This window comes from Fulmarus glacialis, unplaced genomic scaffold (genome assembly GCF_000690835.1).
Source record: "Fulmarus glacialis isolate BGI_N327 unplaced genomic scaffold, ASM69083v1 scaffold2928, whole genome shotgun sequence".
In the NCBI taxonomy this organism is placed as follows: Eukaryota; Metazoa; Chordata; class Aves; order Procellariiformes; family Procellariidae; genus Fulmarus; species Fulmarus glacialis.
The window spans coordinates 26,222-47,853 of NW_009228750.1; the positions used below are offsets into that span (position 1 = coordinate 26,222).

The 21,632-nt window shown below is 36.6% G+C and overlaps 1 protein-coding gene across 1 annotated transcript; it reads right to left on the bottom strand.

The window, feature by feature from the left end:
• Positions 1 to 219: 219 nt before the first annotated feature.
• Positions 220 to 20,775, bottom strand: RIC1 (RAB6A GEF complex partner 1). The gene is made up of 22 exons (XM_009583565.1): positions 20,613 to 20,775; positions 20,234 to 20,370; positions 19,144 to 19,235; positions 17,982 to 18,070; positions 16,853 to 16,997; positions 16,294 to 16,342; positions 15,013 to 15,165; positions 14,437 to 14,640; positions 12,955 to 12,993; positions 12,576 to 12,686; positions 11,893 to 11,982; positions 11,135 to 11,295; positions 9,992 to 10,130; positions 7,967 to 8,083; positions 6,331 to 7,059; positions 5,849 to 6,007; positions 5,607 to 5,740; positions 4,264 to 4,550; positions 3,272 to 3,466; positions 1,206 to 1,383; positions 877 to 1,065; positions 220 to 505 (listed from the first exon to the last, which is right to left on the bottom strand). The coding sequence occupies exons 1-22, from the start codon at positions 20,773 to 20,775 to the stop codon at positions 220 to 222; spliced, it is 3,846 nt and encodes a 1,281-aa protein (XP_009581860.1).
• Positions 20,776 to 21,632: the final 857 nt, after the last annotated feature.

The following is a 21,632-nucleotide window of genomic DNA, read 5'->3' on the forward strand; positions in this document are numbered from 1 at the left end:
AAAGCTGCAGTCTGAAGATTGCATTAAAAAAAAAAATCTTGCCTCCTTTTGAAACTATTAGATGAAACTGCTGCTTAGTTATCCCCACTAACGATTTCAAAGATTGAAATAAAAAAAAAGAAAAAAAAAGAAGAGTTCAAATCCAAAACATGGAAGCATGTCTAAGAGCTGGTTTGCTTCCTTTCACACCTGATGCTTCGGAAGCTGTTCATCTTCCATTTAAGACACAATACAGTCGTAACTGCCTTCTTGGAATGAATCCTCATCCTCTGTCTTAGACTTGTCCTCTTCGTGCCTGCTTGCATTGTTGTTGCCAGCATCACTCTGAGGATTAGTGCTGTGGCTAGATGATGTCCTGCTTTCCTCAGCTCTGGGGTTCGCTTGTTCAGTAACCTTAGAAGGATTCACTGGCTGAAAAGCTTCAGGCTGTACTTGCTCTTCTGCTATTTCACTTAGTTTCTGGATCTGTGGTTTGATGATATTTAGAAATGGCTTGTACCCAGGGCTAGGAAAATAATGATATAGAATACCATGAGTGAATTAAAAAATAGTACTTCTGTCATATGAAAAGCAGCTTTTCTTGGGAGATGTTTAATATAAATGAGTATCTTCTACAATCCTTTTTTTTTTTTAAATAGAGGGAAAAAGGCAACCATAACTAAACAATAAAAGTTGGGGGGTTGGTTGTTTTGGGTTTGGTTTGTTGGGGTTTTTTCCCAGTTTGATCACAACTGTATTAAGTGACTGTCCTGAAATTTTCTGCAAAAGTGCTTTTAAATAATTGTTTCAGCTAGGGCTGAGATAACTCAAAGTCATTTTTTAGGTAACTAATTATCTACAACTGGAATTAAAATGAAGGTGGAAAATAACACTTACCAATCTGTAGAAGCCCATTTGTCAACAGCATATAGGCCCTTCTTGATATTCTGACAGATTTCTCCATCAATATCAGAGGATTGCATTATACTGAAAACCTGGTTGATTACTGAAGATTCTCTGAGGATGAGGCCTATGATAATACACCAATCCAGACATCCTGCCTCCATGAAGATATGTAGCAAGTACCTATATGGAAAAACAGTCTACTTACTTCTTTTTCCACTCTGAAGATAAAATCCCAGTGTGATTCTGTAGCCAGTGTTTCTTTCTCCTAATGCTGCATACTACTAATTTTAAGTTTCAGATGCAAAGATTACATTACTTACCGCAGCTGGACCTGTGACTTGTGCGGCCCTTTACTAGCCAGTTCTAGAGAGATATGTTCAAGCTCTGACTGAGTTAAACCTAGACTGGAGAAGTTTTCATCCACCATGGTCCAGTCACCATCCACCATAGAACTTGTTTCAGTCAGGTCCGTTGCTGAACCAATGCTGCATTCGTCTCCTATCAAAAACACTCAGAAACATAAGGGAAAAAGAAACTACTTACTTTAGTAAGACTTGGAATTTCCAAACTACTTCCTACAGAAATGGGTAAATCACACAGTAATACTTTGCTGTGTATCACAGTGCTAAGAAGTTACTTCAGGCATACTGTCCATCCCACTTCAGCATTCTTCTTGTCACACTATATGGTAGAACTATTATTGCAGGAATATCTATCAAATAATAACAATTCTGCAGGGTAATATCAATAAGGGATCCTAAAGATGTGTTGGCAATCATTGTAAAAGCACAGTGACAGCCTTTTACATGCTGTAGTTCTAGAATTAAGTCTGTAGGAAGGGTTGCAGTCTTTCTAAAGATACTGCTTTCTTAACCTTTAACTTTGTTAAAAATGAAGGTGCAATAGCAACTTCTTTTCTTTGTACAAAACCCTGAAGATTCTGAATGTAAATGTGGTAATGTAAATATTTACCTGCACTAATGACAAAAAGAAAAAAGTGTTTCTAATAAAAACACGAAGTGTAGATGTAGTCACAGAATTTTCACAGAAACAGTAACAGCAAAGCTAAAACCATTATAGTGGTAAGTCATGAAGACACCCACCCTCCAGAACACCTTCCGTATTAAAGTAGATGCATCTTCTCTGTGGAAAATGTTTAGAAAGTCAGAAAGTTATTTTTTTAGCTTCTTGCCCATGAATACCACTGCTGGATTAGTTATTTGTGAAATTATTATTATTAGAACTCAGCTCACAACGTTTTAAAGACTATTAATTTAGTTTCACTTTAGAAATAAACTCCTTCAAAATGCATACCAAAGTCCATTGAACTCAAAGGTCTTCATCCAGCTCAGAAAAGAATGAGATACTTGTTTATAGAAACAGCAGTAGTGGCAGACAGCAGTACAAGATAGTGCAATGAAAAGAGAAATAAATTTTCCCCATTTAAATTACGGTTTTTTTGGAGAGTTCCATAACAAACTTACTTAAACCTAATGCATTCTTGAAGTCTCCAGAAGTAATAAACAAGAGAAACAGGAGTGAAAATAGAATGAGGCAATGTCCAAGCAGAGGGAGAGAACCTCACTCTCTATTTTTTAAAGCCCATCAACTTGTTAAATAGCCACTCCAAGTGCTCTGATTCTCACAGGAGGCCCTAGCATCTTGGGGAGACTGTAGTTCACACGTAGATACTTAGGTCTTTCCCCTGACGTGGAAATCACATGACATAGAAACTGTTGAAAACGTTGCTCTATGCTTGAGGACAAGAAGGAGTAAAAAAAGATAACAATGGTCAGACAAACATTTCCTGTCTCTGACTGTGCTCAGAAAAGATGCACAGAGAATAAAATTCCCCTTTGTATTTTCCTAAGCTTATCATAACTTTGAGCTTTTAGAAAGGCGATTTAAACAAAGCCATAGGAAAAAAAACCTATATGGGACTATAATTTCCTCAACTTCTTCAATAAAGAATGTATCTAATACCTTCCTAAAGAAATCCAAAAGCACAAAGTTTGTGCATTAGAACAGTGCCAACCTTTGCAAGAGGCCAAGCTGTGCAAGAGACAAAGATAAAAAACTTAGAACACTCTTCCGAGCCAGGCTGTAAAAATACTAAATTCCAAGTTATTACCACAGACAAGAACTTCAGCAAATATCAATTTAATATTCTGCTTCAAGTACTTAAAGATGTATGACATGGGCATTATCTTTCTGTTGTAAAAATATCAGTTCACTTTGCAACAAGTCCTCTTTTCTTTTTCTCTGAATTATGGTTCTCAGCAGTTCAGAAGCAACAATACAGCAGTGGCATGCAAATACCAAAATATAAGTGCGTACTTCCAGGTGCATTTTTCCAACAGAGCAGACAGAAGGAGGAGTGACTAACCTTTACTTAGCAAAGGAGAAAGGAATGCATCTTGCATGTGTGGTCCATGGGATGAAACTGTGTCAATCTCTCTCTGAGAGGAGCTGATAGTGCCAAGCCAGCTGCGACTCCGAGGTGTATTTGAAACCCCTGTGTCCATTTCCACGTTTACAAAGGTGTCTGCAGACTGAGATTTTAGCAGCTGCTCCCCCACTGCTAAAAAAAAGAACCCACCAAAGAAAAGTCATGTAACCATCAAAAAGGAAATTTGGAAACTTGTCTCCAGGCATTTCAGTAAGCTGAAACTTGTATCTAAGTCAATATTCAATTAGTTTGCCGAGGGATCATCAAAAGCAAGGGAATGCAGCAAGTTTAGGAATTGCAAGAATTTCTGATCAGCTTTTTATGTCAGCACTGGCATAAAAGAAATACCAGCTGATGAAGTGTTAGCATCAGTGGAACTAAACAATGATGCTGCTACTACCAAAAAGAGGACGATTTGGCAGCTAGTATCAACTTTGCCCTAAGAAGATAAACTAGCGAACTGAGATATTAATAATACAAAGAAGGTTTACAGCAAGTCCTCAAAATTCTTACCCTTTAATGTAAAGCAAATTTCAAATATTAGGAACATTACTTTTTTAAATATAAGAGTTAATCAAAACCTCATCTAAAGGCTATATAAGAATGTTGACTTTAGTAATTTTCAGTAGCAGAATTCACATCAAAGAGCAAATCCACGTTGAACTCAACATCTGCACAAGTGATATCCAGTTCAGTGCACCTGAGAAAGCAAGAAACCTCAACAGAAACAGTAGTGTAATCTGACTACACAAGAGATGCCGTCTGTGCTAAACGGAATCCCTTCAAAAAACACACCCTGTGTGAGAAAGCTGTGCAGGTGGCAAGCCTCAGCCTGTTCTTTGCTTGCCTGAACTGAGGAAGGACAGATTCGCGCTGAAGGGTATGGGACTGCAGGAGGGAAACCTAGTCCAAATCAGATGTTACAGCACCTGTCTTGTACTTTCCATTCTTGAAAGGTGAATTAATGGACGAAGCCGGAATGACTGGAAATGGCCAGAGGAAATCCTCGTGTAGCTTTTTCAAAGCAAACACAAAATCCTCCACGCGCGCAGCTCTGGCTCGCTCCTTGCACAGCCAGCCAATCAGCTCAAAGCCTAACTGTGCCGCAAAGCAGCCAAGGTCTTTCAGCTTGATTTCTTCCAGCAGACGCCGAGCGTGCCGCCAGAGCATCATGTCAATGTACATGTTCTCGGCACAGTCACTGTCTTTACTCCACCTATAGACAGAGCAGAGAACAGTGACAGTAAGACTGATAAAACTGTCTTTTTAAAGATAAATAAAAATAAAATTGCCAAAAAAAAAAAACCCCTGCCAACTGCTGTTGGCCACAACCACAGCACATTGAGTTACCAGAGTAGTAGTGAGAGCTTCCTACATACCAACAAAAGCAGTTTCCACCATTCCTGGCTATTTATGTTCTCTAAAAAATCCCACTGCCTTAACAGGTAAGTGAAATAAGGGAAGGAAGTTACAACAGCAGCAATGTCCACAGTGTATTAAACTATTAGCATTACAGGAAAAAAGTAAAGGAGGAGAGATAAAAGGCAGATGCCATTGCAAAGTGACTTCTGAGAAACAAGTTTATAGAATAAGTCAAGTATCAGTCTAGGACCCTTCCTATCAAAACTCTTAAGATAGTACTCTCTATGGAAAATTACTAAATAAAAGCATTTGAATTTTATTAAGATTATATGGGGAAAAAAGCCAAAACCAAGATAATAATGAATCCCAGCTCAGCGCTACTTCTCAACATTAATACCGATCAATATAAATTCTGTGTACAGCAGTTTAAGAGGGATTCACCCCAAGGTGTAAAAGGCTTGGCAACACACTGCTGGATCAAGATGTGCACAGTATCACAGTGCAATTTATAGTATGATGCTGCCATACTGTGAGCTGTTCAAGACCTATCTTTCAGCAAAATAGATTCTTCAAATAAAAGGCATGCGGTCTCACTAGCTATTCAAATTACTGCATATGCATCCAGTGGATTCAGAGGCTTTTTTGGTCAGCAATATCCAGGTAAGTGTGCCTGTGTATATATACATACAAACACACACATTCACACGTGTGAGAATATATTCTCCCAAGAATGTAAGAGGGAGGCACAGACATTACGACAGTCGGGAAAAGAAAAATGCAGAAGGATGTGGAGGGAGACTATGACAAATCTAACTCTACCATATAATGTACTTCTATAACTTAAATTAGGTAAGAGAGTTAGTACGGTACCTAACAAAGTGGGGAAGGAGAGGACATTACTACCAATTACCTTTTTCCAGATGGGCCAGAGGGCATACTCAGTGTTTTTGTCAAGTTAAATTTGCTATGGAGATTCTCTGCTGATTGGGATAAACTAATGCTGCGGTGTCTGAAGAACTCAAAGCCACTACTTGAACTAGGTTCCTAAAACCAAGAAAACCCAAACATACAATCAAAGGAGCACACATGCTGTATAACAGCAAGATTAATCATACAAGGTTTGATGCAGTATTTACTATTTTCATCACAAACCTGAGTTGTTGGTGTAGCTGGAGGTGTCTCTGTTTCTCCAGAGCCAATGGCTTTAAGAAATCTGATCATATGACGACAAAGATCCCACTTTCCCTGCTCTAAGGCAGTATTAAATAAAAGAGTAGCATGTTGTCTGCTAACTGCTGGAACTTCCATATTCTGCAAGTAACAAAGCATAATTAAATCATTTGCTTTTGCCGTCGAGCAACAAAGTCCTATTAAGTCAAGCCATATCATGTCACGTTCAAGTATCCCAGAGATTAGAAGAAGCAAATTTCATGCCATTATTTTCCTTTTTATAACAGTAAAATAACTACTTACATTGCATGATATTCCCCCCCTTCATAACTGGACATAATCTCAACAGAAAACTGTTAAATTCAAAATTTGTTTAACATGCATAACTTTGGTATGACAATATTTTTTAAATACTACAACATTAGTAAATATCACCTCTCTTGCAATATATGAGGTACCATTACCTGTAGGATAATAAGATAAGAGGCAGCTGTGTCCAAGTCCTGGGCCATTAAGCACTCTTCAAATAAGTCCTTCGGGTTTCCAACAGCAGCAAAAAGGTAATTCCACAGGGCATATTCTGTCTTCCTAGCACAATGAACAACTGTCTGCAGGAAGAGGGGGAACTCTGTAATGAACTTCGCCACAGTGGGAAGCAGAGGGTCGGGAATGGGTTCCCGCGAGGTAGCTTCTTCTTCCAGCACTTCATGAAGCATCAGTTCTAGTACGTGAGGAAAGTACGGTAATGTGGCACAGGAATGGGCCAAAAGCAAGGCTTGTTCACCGAGGTTCCTAACCAAGAGCTGGCGTAAAATGTGATGGAGGTAGATCTGAGAGGTTCTCTCAACAATGGAAAAAGGAAAGAGGACCTCTAAGTGTTCTCTAGCACTGGTTTGAGTGTATAAACAGTCATAGAGCACAGTGTCATTAACAGCACCAAGAACCAAGGCATCTTCAAACAAAACAGCCAATGGGTATATGTTGATGTGGAAAGGCAGCATGATCCGTCTTGACAGAAAGGAATGCGGTTTTCGATGATCTCTGGGAAACAGGGGAAGCCAGACTTTCATACCTGCCCCACCACAGCTGAGCCACAGAGCCTCCAATAAGTGGCGTTTCTGTTTGTTGATCCTGCAAGTAGTCCATACATTTTCAACAGACTGGGCTAGGACAACTGGAGCACAAAAAGGCAGCTATTTAAAAAAAAGAAAAAAAAATAAGAATTAATTATTCCTTTTTTTTTTCTTTTTCACCCTCTTCCCAAGAACTCTTTTTTCAGCTAAGAACTACTTTCTTCAAACATGTTATTCTTCTAACAAAGAAGAAACAAATCTGCTTATCCCTTAACTGCACTCTAGCACCTGGGAAAACAACACTCATTACTTACCTTAACTCAAAAGACATTTCTTTCATTTTTTTAACCTCCTTATACTTAGTCAGGGAGCCAGAGAGGTGACAATAAGGGAGGAAAATAAAAACCTGCTCTCTGCTTGTTCAAGAGTCCAACCTAGAACTGACAAAATTACTACAAACACCAAATTTGCTAGTGTTTGATTGAGCTGCAAACAACTCTTCATCTAAACTTGTCAGGTTTCACTCTCCCAAAGTCATTGTTTCATGCAGAAGTGTTTTTCCTCAGCACAGAAAAATTGAAAAGTTCAGTCACTAATTTCTGTTATTGTTGGTTTTAGGAACTTTGTAAACATACTCTGCAAAAAATGATTATGTTCCATAAACATACAGAACAGTTTTAGACAGACTTGAGATTTTCTGTCATTAGTGCATATCAAATTTTGCACAGGACCTTTATGCTTAAAACTCTATCTTTCACTGCAATACAAGTAGCAAACACATGTAGTAAATACTCTAGTTAGATGTTCACACAATTAAGTAGTAACGTTTCACAGATTCTTAGAGGGGGAAAAAAAAATCATGGGAGTAATGATTTACTTCCAGCTAACAATTCAGCCTGTAAGTGTAGACACTGCCTTGCATTATAGACCTCTTTTCTTTATGCCTGGACCACTCCCTTCCACAACTTCTTCAGTCACTGACAACATCTTTGAAGCCATATAAAATATTCCATGAATATTTACTCACATGCTTCCTTTGATTAGGATTATTATCCTTATCTCGTATCTGGGGTCCAGATCGATCCCTTTGCAACATGATGAGTTGTCCTGCTAAGTTTAGCATGATACTTTCAGCCTCACAAGCCTAGGGATAAAAGAGTATTATGCAAATTATTTAAGCTTTTTGAATGCATCATTTTACCCATAACCACAATACAAACCCAGAATAAAAAGTAAATTAACTGCACTGCCATACAGAGATGACTAACAACCAAATTCAGTGCAGAAGGACTCAGAAAAATCAAGCAGAACTAAGTACCTACAGATAGATTCATTTATGTAGTTCTTGTGCAAAGAAGTAAATACTGGAAGGTTTCTTGTTCACTAGACTCATTCCAAGTGTTTATTTGATATGGGCTTTTTCCAGCTATGCCTCTTGGCATGGACAAGCCACCAGTATTTTAAGAAAAATAAAGCTCTGTATTCTTATCAGTATCACCTCTATATGATTGCCAGTATCTGACTGCAAAGACTAACACTGGTACACAAGCCAAAAAGAGTTGAGCCAAAAAGAGTTTAGCCACACTTGTTCTTGAACTTTTAGAAGCACTGCAGTTGGAGAAAAATCTTTCTAGTTAGGTTTATCAAGAAAGCAAAGTATTCTTTCTAAGATTTATTTCAGAACTGTTTCATGTTAATTTTAAAACCAAGTCACTGGAGCTAATTCCATGCTGTGCATGAAGTTTAGTTTTAAAATACATGGGTAGAGGGCCTGTATGGTAAATTTGCAGCATCAGGGGTTAAGGTCACTAATAGTTAACAACACTGAAAAGGCCAACACATTCTGCTAAGTCAGACACATTGCTTTATCTACAGTGCAGTGTCATATTCAGTGCTAACATTAATGCTTTTCTTTTGATCAGGAGGATTGACAAAGTTTGAAGATACAGGCTCTTAGTTAGAAAGAAAAGGGTAATATTTGTTCAGTCTGAAGCTAAATTTAAAATACTACTAGTGTTCTAAAAAGTTTCAGTAGCTTTTTGTCAAAATTAGGAAACACCATAGGCCAGGTAGTTCAGGAATAAAGTCACTGTATCACAGCAAGATGGACGACAAAACCAAGCATGTTGCCTTTTGTGCCCTTGTCTAAGATCGTATCAAAGTCTCAGGACACATGTTCAGCATTATGGGACACTAATTAGAATGAACTGAAGGAACCACGAGCAAACATTCAGATTTTGCATCTGTGCCATTACTTTCGTATCTGCCAGTGGTTTTGTTATGTGGAGAAAAGTACGCACCTTCATATGTCTGCAGGCCTGCCTCACAGACAACGCAACTTCCAAAATATCTTAAGGTAGCTGCTCTGATGAGAAAATAGGTTTCATACTGCAGCTACTCAAATAGTTAAGCTTAATTTGTTTACATCACAGACAACAAAAATCCAAGTTCTCTTTGCGCTGTGCCTTCAGTGGCCTGAATCATTTCCTGGAGTTAAGACAGGGCTTCACCTTCACTCCTTAGTCATTGTTTGGCTGTTGACCTATCTCCTGATGTAACTAGTGGGAGAGATTATCTTACTTTATTTTAGTGTAGTAAGAAATTGACTAGAAGTAATTTGTAACTAGGGTCATATGCCGTCTTTTCCTCTTTCCTGTTTATTCTTTGAGTAATGGATCTCTTGCTGCAAGAAAGGCACTTCCTAATGCCGTGGAATGCTCTGGTGTCCAACTTTTAATATGCGATACAGAAACATACCCTTGGCATAGTTAAGTTTAATTTGTCCTCCAAGATTTGGCCCCAAACTTTACAAGATGACAAGATAAGATACAAAATAGAAGTAAGAGTTTGGATTTTATTTCCACCACACCCCACCCCCAATTCACAGATAAAATGTCTATATAACAAGCACCAGAAAAAACATGTTCTGCATTTTACCACATAGAACCACCACTGGTTTACGATTCATTTGTCAGCCTGGTAACCTTTGAGGACTAAGCTAACAAATCCAGGCACTGATTGTTTTAAATTTTGAGCGCTATAGACCTGTTACCTGCTGAGGCATCTTCAAGGTGATCCCAGTCTCTGTCCTCACCGATGTCAATGTAACAGACACTACAAGAAAAGGATGAGGAATGTACCGAGACATGGACACTTCTTGAAGAACTTGGATACTGGCAGTAGGGTTAAGACTGAAAGGAAAGATGACTACGTTTAGCAATTTTAAAATAGTACTTAACATAAAATTAGTATCTTGAAGTAAACCTAATGAAAATAAGCAACTTAACCTCAGCAAACAGTTTACTCTACAGACAAAAATGACCTTCCTTTAACTAAGAATCTCACAGGCCCATCTACTCTACATAAAGTTACCAAATAAACCTAAGCTGGGCTACTTTATCTTGATAGTTTTGGGGAATACAGCTATGAGTGGATAGAAGACAACATCAGATACTTCAGAATAAGACTCTATTCACCCTTCAATAAGACAATTCCAGGGTTTGGATTTTGTTGGAGTTTTCTTTGAAAAGCATTGAAAATATTTTCCTCTAAAGTGGATCAACAGCTTGCTTTCTGCTAAAAAAAAAAAAAAAAAAAAAAAAAGGTCCCAAGATGCCATAACTGTAAGAAAAATCACCTGATTAGGTGCTTCAAAAAACTATCTGGGAATCTTTATCTCCTCTTTAGGTTCACTAATCTTAACTGTCTGAAAGTATCTGGCTCTTCTGTTGCTACTTCTTTTGCACCAAAATAGCCCCCCACAACCACACCACAGACCAAAGTTTTTCTCTCTTCTTCTTTGCTACTCCGCCACCATCCTCACCAATTCCTACTTCTAATGTTAGAAACATTTTTACTAAAAATATTCAAATATGTGGGTGCCTTTTAGTACCTTTTTCTTCTATTTACATTCAGTTTTCAAGTTCCTATCCACTAGAACATGTTTGTACAGACAGCTGGAAATGCGCATATCTTAGTCACTACCTCCACACCTAATGTGCGTATCTGCATGCATGCAAGTGACAATGCTCATGAAGTATCATTTGGTGCATACAGATAACACTTACCCCTCTGTATTTTAAAAACATGATTCCACAAGTTATCAAACAACTTTATATTATCGTAAGAATTTACTCAGACTGAGAACAGATTTACAAGTACATTACCGCAAAAGCATTTAAATACTGATGCTCACCCTTCAGGCCTTCTCTCAATACTGTAAAGGCAAATGGAACAATCTGCTCTGAACAATATTACAATGTCTCGGAAGACACTCAGTAGTAACGTGTCTGCTTGCACTTTGGTGATGTGTGCAAATGCATTGTCAAGATTAGACGTTCGCAGGTAGATTCTCAGCTACAAGGAAAAGGAGTAGTTTGAACACAGGTTCTGTTTACCAACAAACTAATAGTAATTCCATGTTCAATTATTTTCTTTTTTGTGGAATGGCTGTCAAGGATTTCTAGCAAGACACATTACTGGGCTTTTGTTTTATCAAATGTTTTATCCATTGCATAATATTACTGCATCCAAAGTGATTAAAGAACAGTACAGCCAACTCTGAAGTACTGAACAATAAACATAAGGAAGGAGTTCTATGCATTACTTTTAAAAAGCACAGAGTAAGTAAAGCTCTTCTGCCCATCTAATTAAAAACCTTACAAAAGTGTCCCAAAATACTCTAACTAGATACCTCAAAACAGGCTTCATGCTAACATGTAAAAATGTCACAAAGTTTTGAGAACAATGAGTAGGTTCACGGTAGTCAGCAAAAAATAGTTGTTAATACCAATAATAAACTTTTCTGCAAAGAATTACTTATATATTAATAAAGAATTTCTGAACATGATCAAAAACCATCTATGTAACAAGCTTTTCATATTTATAACACTACTGTAGAACAGATCAGATATTCTAAAAATTATTTATTTACTTTTAAGAAAAATACCTCACCTCTTCCTGATGATCATTTAAATTATAACACGCAAGAACAATGAAGTCATTCCACCACGCTAAGCCACCTGTTACCATCATATTTTGCTCCTGAAAAGAAAAAAGCAGCAAATGACATGTATGTATTTTTATATACTTATACACACACACGTACATTCTATGGGTAATTTCTGAAAACCATACACAATCTCTATAAATTTTACTGATAGTGGCAAGAAAATCTATGTATATGAAGTTTTTGCTGTTTAAAAAACCCTAAGTACTAAAGAATAATATGTGAAGGACAAACATCTTACAAAACACAGCTCCACAATTCCTTATCCTACTGGCATCCCTGAACTCTCCCAAATTAGCTTTCTGTTTCTGCCAGAACTAACAAGCTTGGTATCCAAAGCTATGTCTCACACAAACTCTCAGATAAGACACATGGGAGTAAGTGTCTGACTATACACACTCAGATTTGGAAACCTTTTATTAATCAGACACAAATTATTGTGCCAAAGCCACAAGATAAAGTGTTTCAGCCATTTTATGAAAAACACATGCAAAACCAGGATCCCTAATCCCAAGTGTGTCTACAGGTTGTTTATTTGAAAAAGATACTTTTAAATTTTCTCCAAGAGTCACATTCCAATAAATATAGCCTCCCCAGTATACCTGAATAAAGTACCATAACCTCTCACCTGGGTAATATTTCCAAACAGCTTCCATTTTTTGGTGAGTAAAGAATAATGTGCAAAACCAAACTTGCCAACAACAGCTACATTCTGTCCAAGCTTGTCAATAGCTGAAAACTGTTCAAAGAGAAAAAATCCAGAACCTCAGGAGGGAACTTATTTAAATGATATATTCTATCCAAGTACATCACTACAAGGCAATATAATGTCAGAGTCAAAGCTTGTAAAGTATCTTCGTATTTTCTACTTTACTACCCAATATATATTCTTCTTTCTGTAATTTAAAACAACGATTTCATCTTCCAGAGCTCATCCAACCCTAAGGGACAGTTATAAAAACCCAATACTTTTAAAGAAGCAAGAACACATTCCTAAAATAACTCACCCGTATAGGCCAGTTGCTCTCTAGATACGTACTATGAATCTAAAAAAACAAAAAAAGAGAAAACCAAAACCACATAACTATACCAAGCACCATTAAAGTAGTGATTAATTATAATGTTCTAAAGGAATTTGTACAATGTCCATGTTTTGCCAAAACACTGGCTTAAAGGTTTTTAATGTTGGGATTTCTTTTTTAAATACAATTACTTTTTTTTCCTCCCAGGAAAGTTACTGAAGCCTAAATGTTAGCCTGTTTTTAATCCAAGAAATATAGAAATGCATTAACAACATACAACAGCTAATACTGATTACAGATTAATAGTCAAAATTTGCTCTTCTCCCCCTAGGTACTTCTCCTCCATCAGAACCTTTCCTGGGAACATACAAATTTTGATAAACACAGCATTCAGGAGGAACCTTCTGCATTGGGATGAAATTTCTAATCCCATTAGAAATACACACTAGCACATCCAAAAGCCTTGTTATGAGAGCACTTGACTGGGATATGTCAAATTAAATCTTGATCCTGGATTCTTCATGTCACGTAGGATGGTACAAATCCAAGTTCAAACTCCAGTCCTTGATCCGATACAAGGCAGGTAGGTGCTCTCATTACCCAGCCACTAGCTGTTCTCATGGGTATGTTGCTTGCCACAGTAATTCCAATTTTGTTAGTTTTACTCCCTACACAGAATGAGGACTTCGCCCCCCCTTCCAGTTTCAGAAGACAGAAGAGCTACCTAGCCAGCTAAAGTGGAAATTCAAAGTATCTAGAACCTGACATACATGCCTAGAGTCAAAGGCTGTTTAATAATACCGATTTGCGTACTATGTGAAAAACAAAATCTTGAGGACCTTTTGAAAACTTTATTTACCAATATTTACCAAAATATTTACCAATTCAAGCCTTTCCCTACACACACTAGAATTACAGATTAAAGTTATTTAATTTTTCCTCTATATTACAGAGAAAATAGAATCTGTCCCATTACTACCCCTGGAAATAACTTCTTTGCAAGCTTGATATTGTGAAGTTTTAATTACATGCTTAAATAGATGCCATCTAAAACTGCTTGAAAGTACAGCCAAAGTCCGAAGGCTGTATTCATCAGTTGAATATGCTTAAAGCAATTTGCATAAATAACAGAACAAATCCCTAAAGGACTTCTTGCATGTTGCACTTATTCTCCCTTTCAAAGCATAGGAAAGTAATTTAACTAGTCCTTCCTGAAGTCAAAAAGACATTTAGATTTTTTTATTGGCTAGGATGCAAACTCATGGCCACAAGGCTGAGATGGCCAACATTCCTTTACCATTTGGCAATAAGAAAAAGCTGTACCAGGGGAAACCCAAGAGGCAATAAAAAGGCAATGATCTCATACTAGAGGAAAAGTACAGCAGAGAGTGATGAGATCAGCTGCAAATTCCAGTCCTATGAACTCTCACAAGCACAGAGCACATATGGGCAACCAGCAACAATTACCTGTACAACATGCCAATGTCTGTGTCCTAGTAAAGTGCTTAAACCCTGAGAATCTAAACTGCCATCTGAAAATGGGCCCCTTTCCCTGGTAGGCTTAGGTTCAGAGTGTGCTGAAGTATTTCTGGGACTCTGAGCCTGTGTTGCATCTCCACAGTTCAAATACAAGCGATCTTCTCCTTGAAGGAGGACTTGTTCCTGGTTACTCTACATTAAAAACAAAACAGAACAACAAAAAAACCAAAAGCAACCTTGAACTCCATGTACAGAAAACAAAGGAAAACGTGATCAATATATTAACAGGTTCTATGTAAACAATATGAAAAACAAGCATTAAGGCAGTTCTCAGTTTTTGTATCACTATGTACTAGTAGGTTTTATGTTACAGTATTGCATAGCAGTATTTTCAAAATACCATTTTAAAGGCTGTATGACAAAAAAGGAAGACCAGTCTAATGGCTGTGAAACAGACTTAAAACCTGTTAGAATAACTTAGAGGTCACCTGCAAAATGTACTATGAATCTAAAAAATGGAAATATGCTCAAAGATAAGGATGTATTTATCAACAAAAAACTTACCATACAAGGATTAACAGTGAGTGCACTCTTGATGAAATGAAACTGCAGAATACCAAATTGGTGAGCTTCATTATTTGCATCTCTTTCCGGCTTCATGTTTGAAGAAGAATTCCCATCAATAACCCACAGATGATACCCTTCTGATCCCCAGGTCTGAATGCAAAAGAATAACAATGCTAAAAACTCAAATCCAACACTACATATTCTCAGAAAACAAGAACTACAGAACGTTACTGTAACTGATCTTACAATAGACATGAGCCCGGTAAAAAACCTCACAGTTTGATGTTCTAAAATGTATCACCATAGGAAACATAAGTAACCCACAGCAGTAAAATCCAAAAGGAACAGTAAATTCTTTCCTTTTTTTAATGTAAAAAATGTTGGTTAAATGAAAAGTAACTCTGCAAGACATCCACGTAAGTAATGAAGACTGTTTATTTTGCAGCTTAAAGCAACTAAAAAAAAATCCACAAACAGAATCAGGTATGAAAAAATCCTGATCCCCAAAATTACATTGGTTGTTGTTCATTAAATTCAGTGGTATCAGAATTTCAATCTTGGGGGTTTTTAAAAAGGTACATTGTACTGTCCTTGCAAATATGTACATCCATTTGGGATGCATGTTTAAAATTGTCAACCTTCATAGCAACTAGGCTATACATAAATAAAATCAAATGTTTTAGAAGTATTGTACAAAATTCATCATGATTTGTAAAAGAGGCCTTGAAGATTGTGTTTGATGTTTATGAATCTACTGATTTGACAGACTAGCGGGATTTCATGTTAATTAGTTTGTATTGAAACAACAGCAGTTAAGTTTCTCTTGAATTCATATGCTGAGTTAAGCTACTTCAACAGCCAAAGGTAGCTAGTAATTTTAGGGAAATAAGTAAGTTTACAATTAGTATTGTTCTGCGTCTCATTGTACTCTGAAATACAGCACCAGATTAAAAAAAAAAAAAAAAAAAAAAAAAAGAGAGAAAGGAAAACCAAAAGTGTTCGTTCTTAACACTAAAAGAAAAGCCAAGAAAAGGCATGTCATGCACACTTCATGATCAGGCATATACATTTAAAAAAAAAAAAAAAATCAGCAGCTGTCCCCTTTTCCTTCTTCCTTCAGTACAACATTGGTGTTAGGACGTGTAGTAAAGGCATCTTACTCTTTAAAAGTAATAAAACTACAGAATGCCAGTTTGATTTTCTGAAAATCTCTTTTACTAAAAGTAATTTAAAAAATTAACAGCCATCCTATTACAGTATTTTTACATTCATATTTACCATAGAACTGATCTTTAGAGGGTCCTTTTTGGCACCATCAGACTGATACCTTAAAAACAGAATAGAAGAAATTTGAGTTTGGCAATAACTTCATCAAAATAAGAAATTATCTTCCTATCTTTGTATTGTCATATGGTTCTATATAGAACCTTACCTCAAACTATAAAGCCTGTGTGATCCATGACACTGCATAAAAGGCAATGCAATTGTCAGATGTATAGCTTAAACTGTTTGAATTGTGATTTCTGGATGTTAGCACATTTTCAGCAAATATATACTGGCACTGAGGGAATTTTAATATTTGCCTGCTAAAGTCTGCCTTTAGGGTAATTTGCTTTTATGGCCAAAAAGACCACTATAAAAAGAAAATAATACATTTTCATTTACATTCAGATGATCCCCTACTAAATACTATTCAGTGATTCCAGTATCTAAGGAATTACAATGGAAAAAGATTTTTTAAAGCCAATTCAGTGAATTACTTTCTAATTAAATGCTTTTAATTAGAAAAACAAAGGTTTCTAATAAAAGATTTTACAATTTCATTAAAGATACTCACGCAAAATCACCTCCTAAAGTACAGATAAGCTGAGCACCAAAAACACTCCATAAGGACAAGCCTCCACATTCCCAGGTCACCATCACAACACAGCTATCAGGTGACCATCTGATTAGTTTAACAGGTCCTGTTTTATTCCAAATATCTTTAAAAACAGACAATAAAATACCATGTGAAAAACATCAAATGTGCTTCAACTGCTTTCACCATAAGAGTAGAAACAAAAATATATAGAAACAAATATTTGATTTTTCAATTAACTTCTTTGATGCATTCATCAAACTGACCATCTCAAAATGAAAAAGCAGCAAATGAAGAATTCCTGGTTTCTTTCCAATACATGTTTGGTTTCATAGGAAACTAAGAATACATGAAAACAGACCAGAAATACACTGTGCTATGACACAACTGCAATTCTGGTAAAATGATTTTTAGGACAAAGAAGATTTTATACTTACCCTTGAAACTTCTTCATTTGGCACTTAGCACAACTTTAAAACTCTGTTATTTACAGATTTGGATTTTTTGTTGAAACCTAACAGGCACACAGGTGAGGACGCAATTTACCCATTCTATATGTTCCTCACTCTCAAGCCTGCAATACTCATCACTACTACATGAAAAATTCCACTGAGCTTTTGTTCAGGCAGGGTGCCGGATTATTCAATTTTTTTCTGTACCCTACATGTCAGTTGTTTCAAGTTAATTCACACGTCTATTATATTCATTATCAGTTTTGACAATAATCTCTCATTTTCTCAGGTGAGTAATGGAAAAGTAATCTCAAGACTACATGTGGGAACTACTAAGATCTGCAGCATTTAAAAAGGAACAACCAGAAGCATCACGATCTGTAAACTGCTAATTCAGATTTAGTAAAAAAAACCAAAAAAACCCCCCAAAACCCACCCCCAGACCCTTACATATGAAACACATCCAAAAGTCACTTAAAAGCAAACAGCTAAAAGAACAAATGCGCACGAGTAAATTACTACAAACGTGCAAGAATAAATATTAATCCCATCAGTGATAGCGCAAACAACAAATAGTTGTTTAACTAGCCACGGATAAAAATATTCTTTAATACTCTAAAAACAGCTGGAAAATTCTAGCAATAAAAGTCACTCACCAGGATATTGTTTTGGTGTCAGCTCCAATTTGTGAGAAAACTGCATGGCACCAGTGGTGGTATCTATCGTATAAACCTGCACAGAGCCGCTGGAAGAGATTACACATGCTTAGACTACAGGCCATTTGGATTTCTCATCAGTTTAAAGAGGTTAATAAAAGCTGCTTTTTTCTCATCAATACCAAATTTATCTAGAACACAAACATTGTGTCAAGTAACACTCAAAGAACTTTATGAAACAAATTTATAAGACACTTTCCAGAAGCCAGTAAATGACCCAAAACACCGGTCCTACAATAACCAATGCACTAAGACTATTTCATTCTCTGAAAATACACATGCACACACAATCCACATATATTTTTGGCTTCCAACTGCAAGACAATCCATGAAGGAAGTCTGTATTCACCAAATGCTAGAGTTTCATCAAGAGTGTACTAATGAATACCAAGATCAATGAATTACAGTAATTATTCCTGTTTCAGAGGCGAACACCAACACACTGCATTGTTACTACAACTGAGAACACTATTTCTTAAGAAGACAGTTGAAGACTAAACAACCCAGATCTTTTGAAATGCTCTAAAAAACAAATAAAATACAATTTAAAAAAAAAAAAAAAAAAAAAGCTGCACTCTAGACCAGCTAAACCAGTATTATACAGGAGGAACTGTCTGGAAGGAACAGTAAGCAAAACACCACAACTAAAAGTACTTTTGCAACATTTATAAATACTCATAGTAACTCGAACAGGCAACATTTTTCCTGACCAAATCAACACAGAGCATTTTCTCAGCTGGGTGCGAAGTGCTGATTCTTGTCCAATATTATTACGATTAACTGCTTAAAACTGACTTTATAATCCTGCTTTGAGATTAACTGGGACAGCAGCACTTTCCAATCCTTGCTGCTGGCCCAGCCACCTTTTTTTTTTTTTCCAGAGCTGAACAGCAAGCATCAATTTAAACTGCAGTTCAAGCAGGCAATCATTTCTTTCCTCTTCCCTCCTATCTTCTTGACAGAGCAGATTATACCATCTCTAGGGAGACTGATCATTTTGATCCTTACAGCTCTTGCAACACAAGTTGGTAAGAAGAAACTAGTACTTAAGCTTTATAATAAAATCATTCCCCCCTTATTGAACCGGCCTTACAAAACTTACTTGGCACATCCAAATGCCATTAGCCTGTATTTGTTATTTACTGCCACACAAGTTCCATCAATCACATCTTGTGCCCAAACACCATGGAGCTGCTGTAAAGAAAGGAATTCACAGAATTTTTGGTTTAACAATGCTTTTATTCATGACAGTCAGCTTCTACCCATGTGCTACCCATGTACACCTTATTATAGATCTGCCAGTTGACCTGCCTCACCTCACGAAATTTCTACTGCAAATGTCAAGAGTAAATGAGATGGCTCAGATAAACAAAATCCAGCATATGTAAAACTGTATCATTGTTCTTAATAAAAATTACAGAAATATGCCAGTATGTAAGGAAACTGTTTATCAGAGCTCTGAATAACCAAAGCAAGTCAATACCTGTAAGGCAAGAATATCCCTGACACTGCATAAAAAAAATCATTAGATGGTACTAAGGATGAAGACAAAACACAAAACAGGAAAATAAATTCCCATCTGCAACAGCTGAAATCGCAGATATTATAAGTGTGTGAAGGAGTTTGGGACGGACTACCCAAATCCTTCTGGGTTTTCTGTAATTAAAGAGATCTAATGACAAAATGCGGTACAAACTGTAATTCAGTTTGTAGGCTGAATTACAGGTAAGAAAACACCTAACTTGGAAAAGATTCCTTTAAAATAAATTTTGAAGTATGCTTGTCACTATGAGAAGAGTTAGACTTGATTACAGCTAAAAGCTAGAAATAGCACTATGATACTTTGCCATAGGAGAAACCACTTATCACCCCACTTATAACTAGCAACAGGAAGTCTGTCGCAGAGACAGTAAGAAGACCTCAGAAATATAATGACATTTTTAAGCAATAAACAAAAATTAAATCTACTATCAATTATGCTCCCCCATAGAGAGGTACTAGCCCTAGAACAATCTAGTTCAAATTATGGTATGAAATATAGTCTTGTTCTTATGTTATCTCTTAAGCAGTTGCTAGATTTTAATTTCTTTGTAGATGAACAGAATTTAAAGTAGAAAGCTAACTGAAATGCAGCGACCAAGGAAAACACATTTATTGTAGAATGCATGCTAGAAGTACTAAAAGAAATATACCTCAGCAGTGAATCTACTTGACATTGGTGCAATGAAACCAACTCTGCCATCATTAAAAACAACAGCAAAACCATCAAGCGTGGCACAGTATTCCATATCCCTGATGTAAACGTCTTCAAAGCCCAAAAATGAACCTGCTGAGAAAATACCAGTAATTTAAAAATACGTGAACACACTGATATTGCAAGCCAACAGACTTTTCAGTTGTTTGCGTATTACTTCACAGAAAAAACTAATTTAAACAGGCTATTTTGTTCTCATTTACAAAAGGCACATTTTTCTCATCTCTGCTTGAGAACAGCAGAGATAGAGTATTTTATATTAGATGGTATTTCGCCAATAGTTAACTATCATAAGCAATAAAAAACCCAAAACCTACCTCGAGAAGACTGCAGGTCCACAGAAAATGGAACTGTACATAGGTTGATGGCCTTCCTTCCATTGGTCATACCGTCCCAGTGAACGAGATGGAGAAATCCATCAGCAGTAGCAACAAGTAGATCCTCTAACATGGACTGCAAACTATCAAATGTATTTGTCATTCTCTAAAAAACTGCATCTCAAACCAATGTCACAGAAAAATCAATTAATGCAACAAACACGTATTACTGCCTCTTGTATCAGAAACTATGTTGAGAAGTTACATCAAATGCGTTACAAACTAAGTGCCTAAGTCCTCTGGACTGTAAAGATACCAAGCTGACAAAATATGGTCTATGTCTCGATTTTTCTCCAGGAATCAGAGTTCATGAACAGGTCTGTATTGCTACAGTAATTGTTTAACTGGTATATGAACTGCTGAAGATCATTTTAATACTTTTGACTAAACATAAGACATTGCTGCCAACAACCAATTATTCATCTATCCTGCAAAATTACCAATATTGCCTAGGCTGCAAATAATCCACAATACTTTCTAACCCGTGGCCTAAGCTTATTGATGAAGCAGAAATTAGACTTCTCCTAAATCCTTCCCCAAACATCTCCAAAATTCTGAAAACTATTGTTAATCTATTTGCATGCAGATAACAACCTGCAGCTTTCCCAGGAAAGCTTTTTCCAGTATATACTGTATTTCTTCCAACATCCATTTTCTCCTATGGGGCCTCTTTGTTACTTTGCACTTTGTTACTTTCCCACCCCACTCCAATGCTATACAGTATCACCAACTTTTCACACACACTTATTTAGCATAGCTTAATCTATTTATATGCTTAATACGCTTAAATATGCTATTTAGCATAGCATAGCAAAGCTTATTTATAGGGAAGGCAATCACTACAAAAGAGGTAAACAAAAAGTTTTTGCAGGATGAATACGGACCCTCTGCAGGCAGCTGGAGAAATGCTGAAATGCTACATACAGTTTTGCTCTTACAGAATCATAGAATCATAGAATC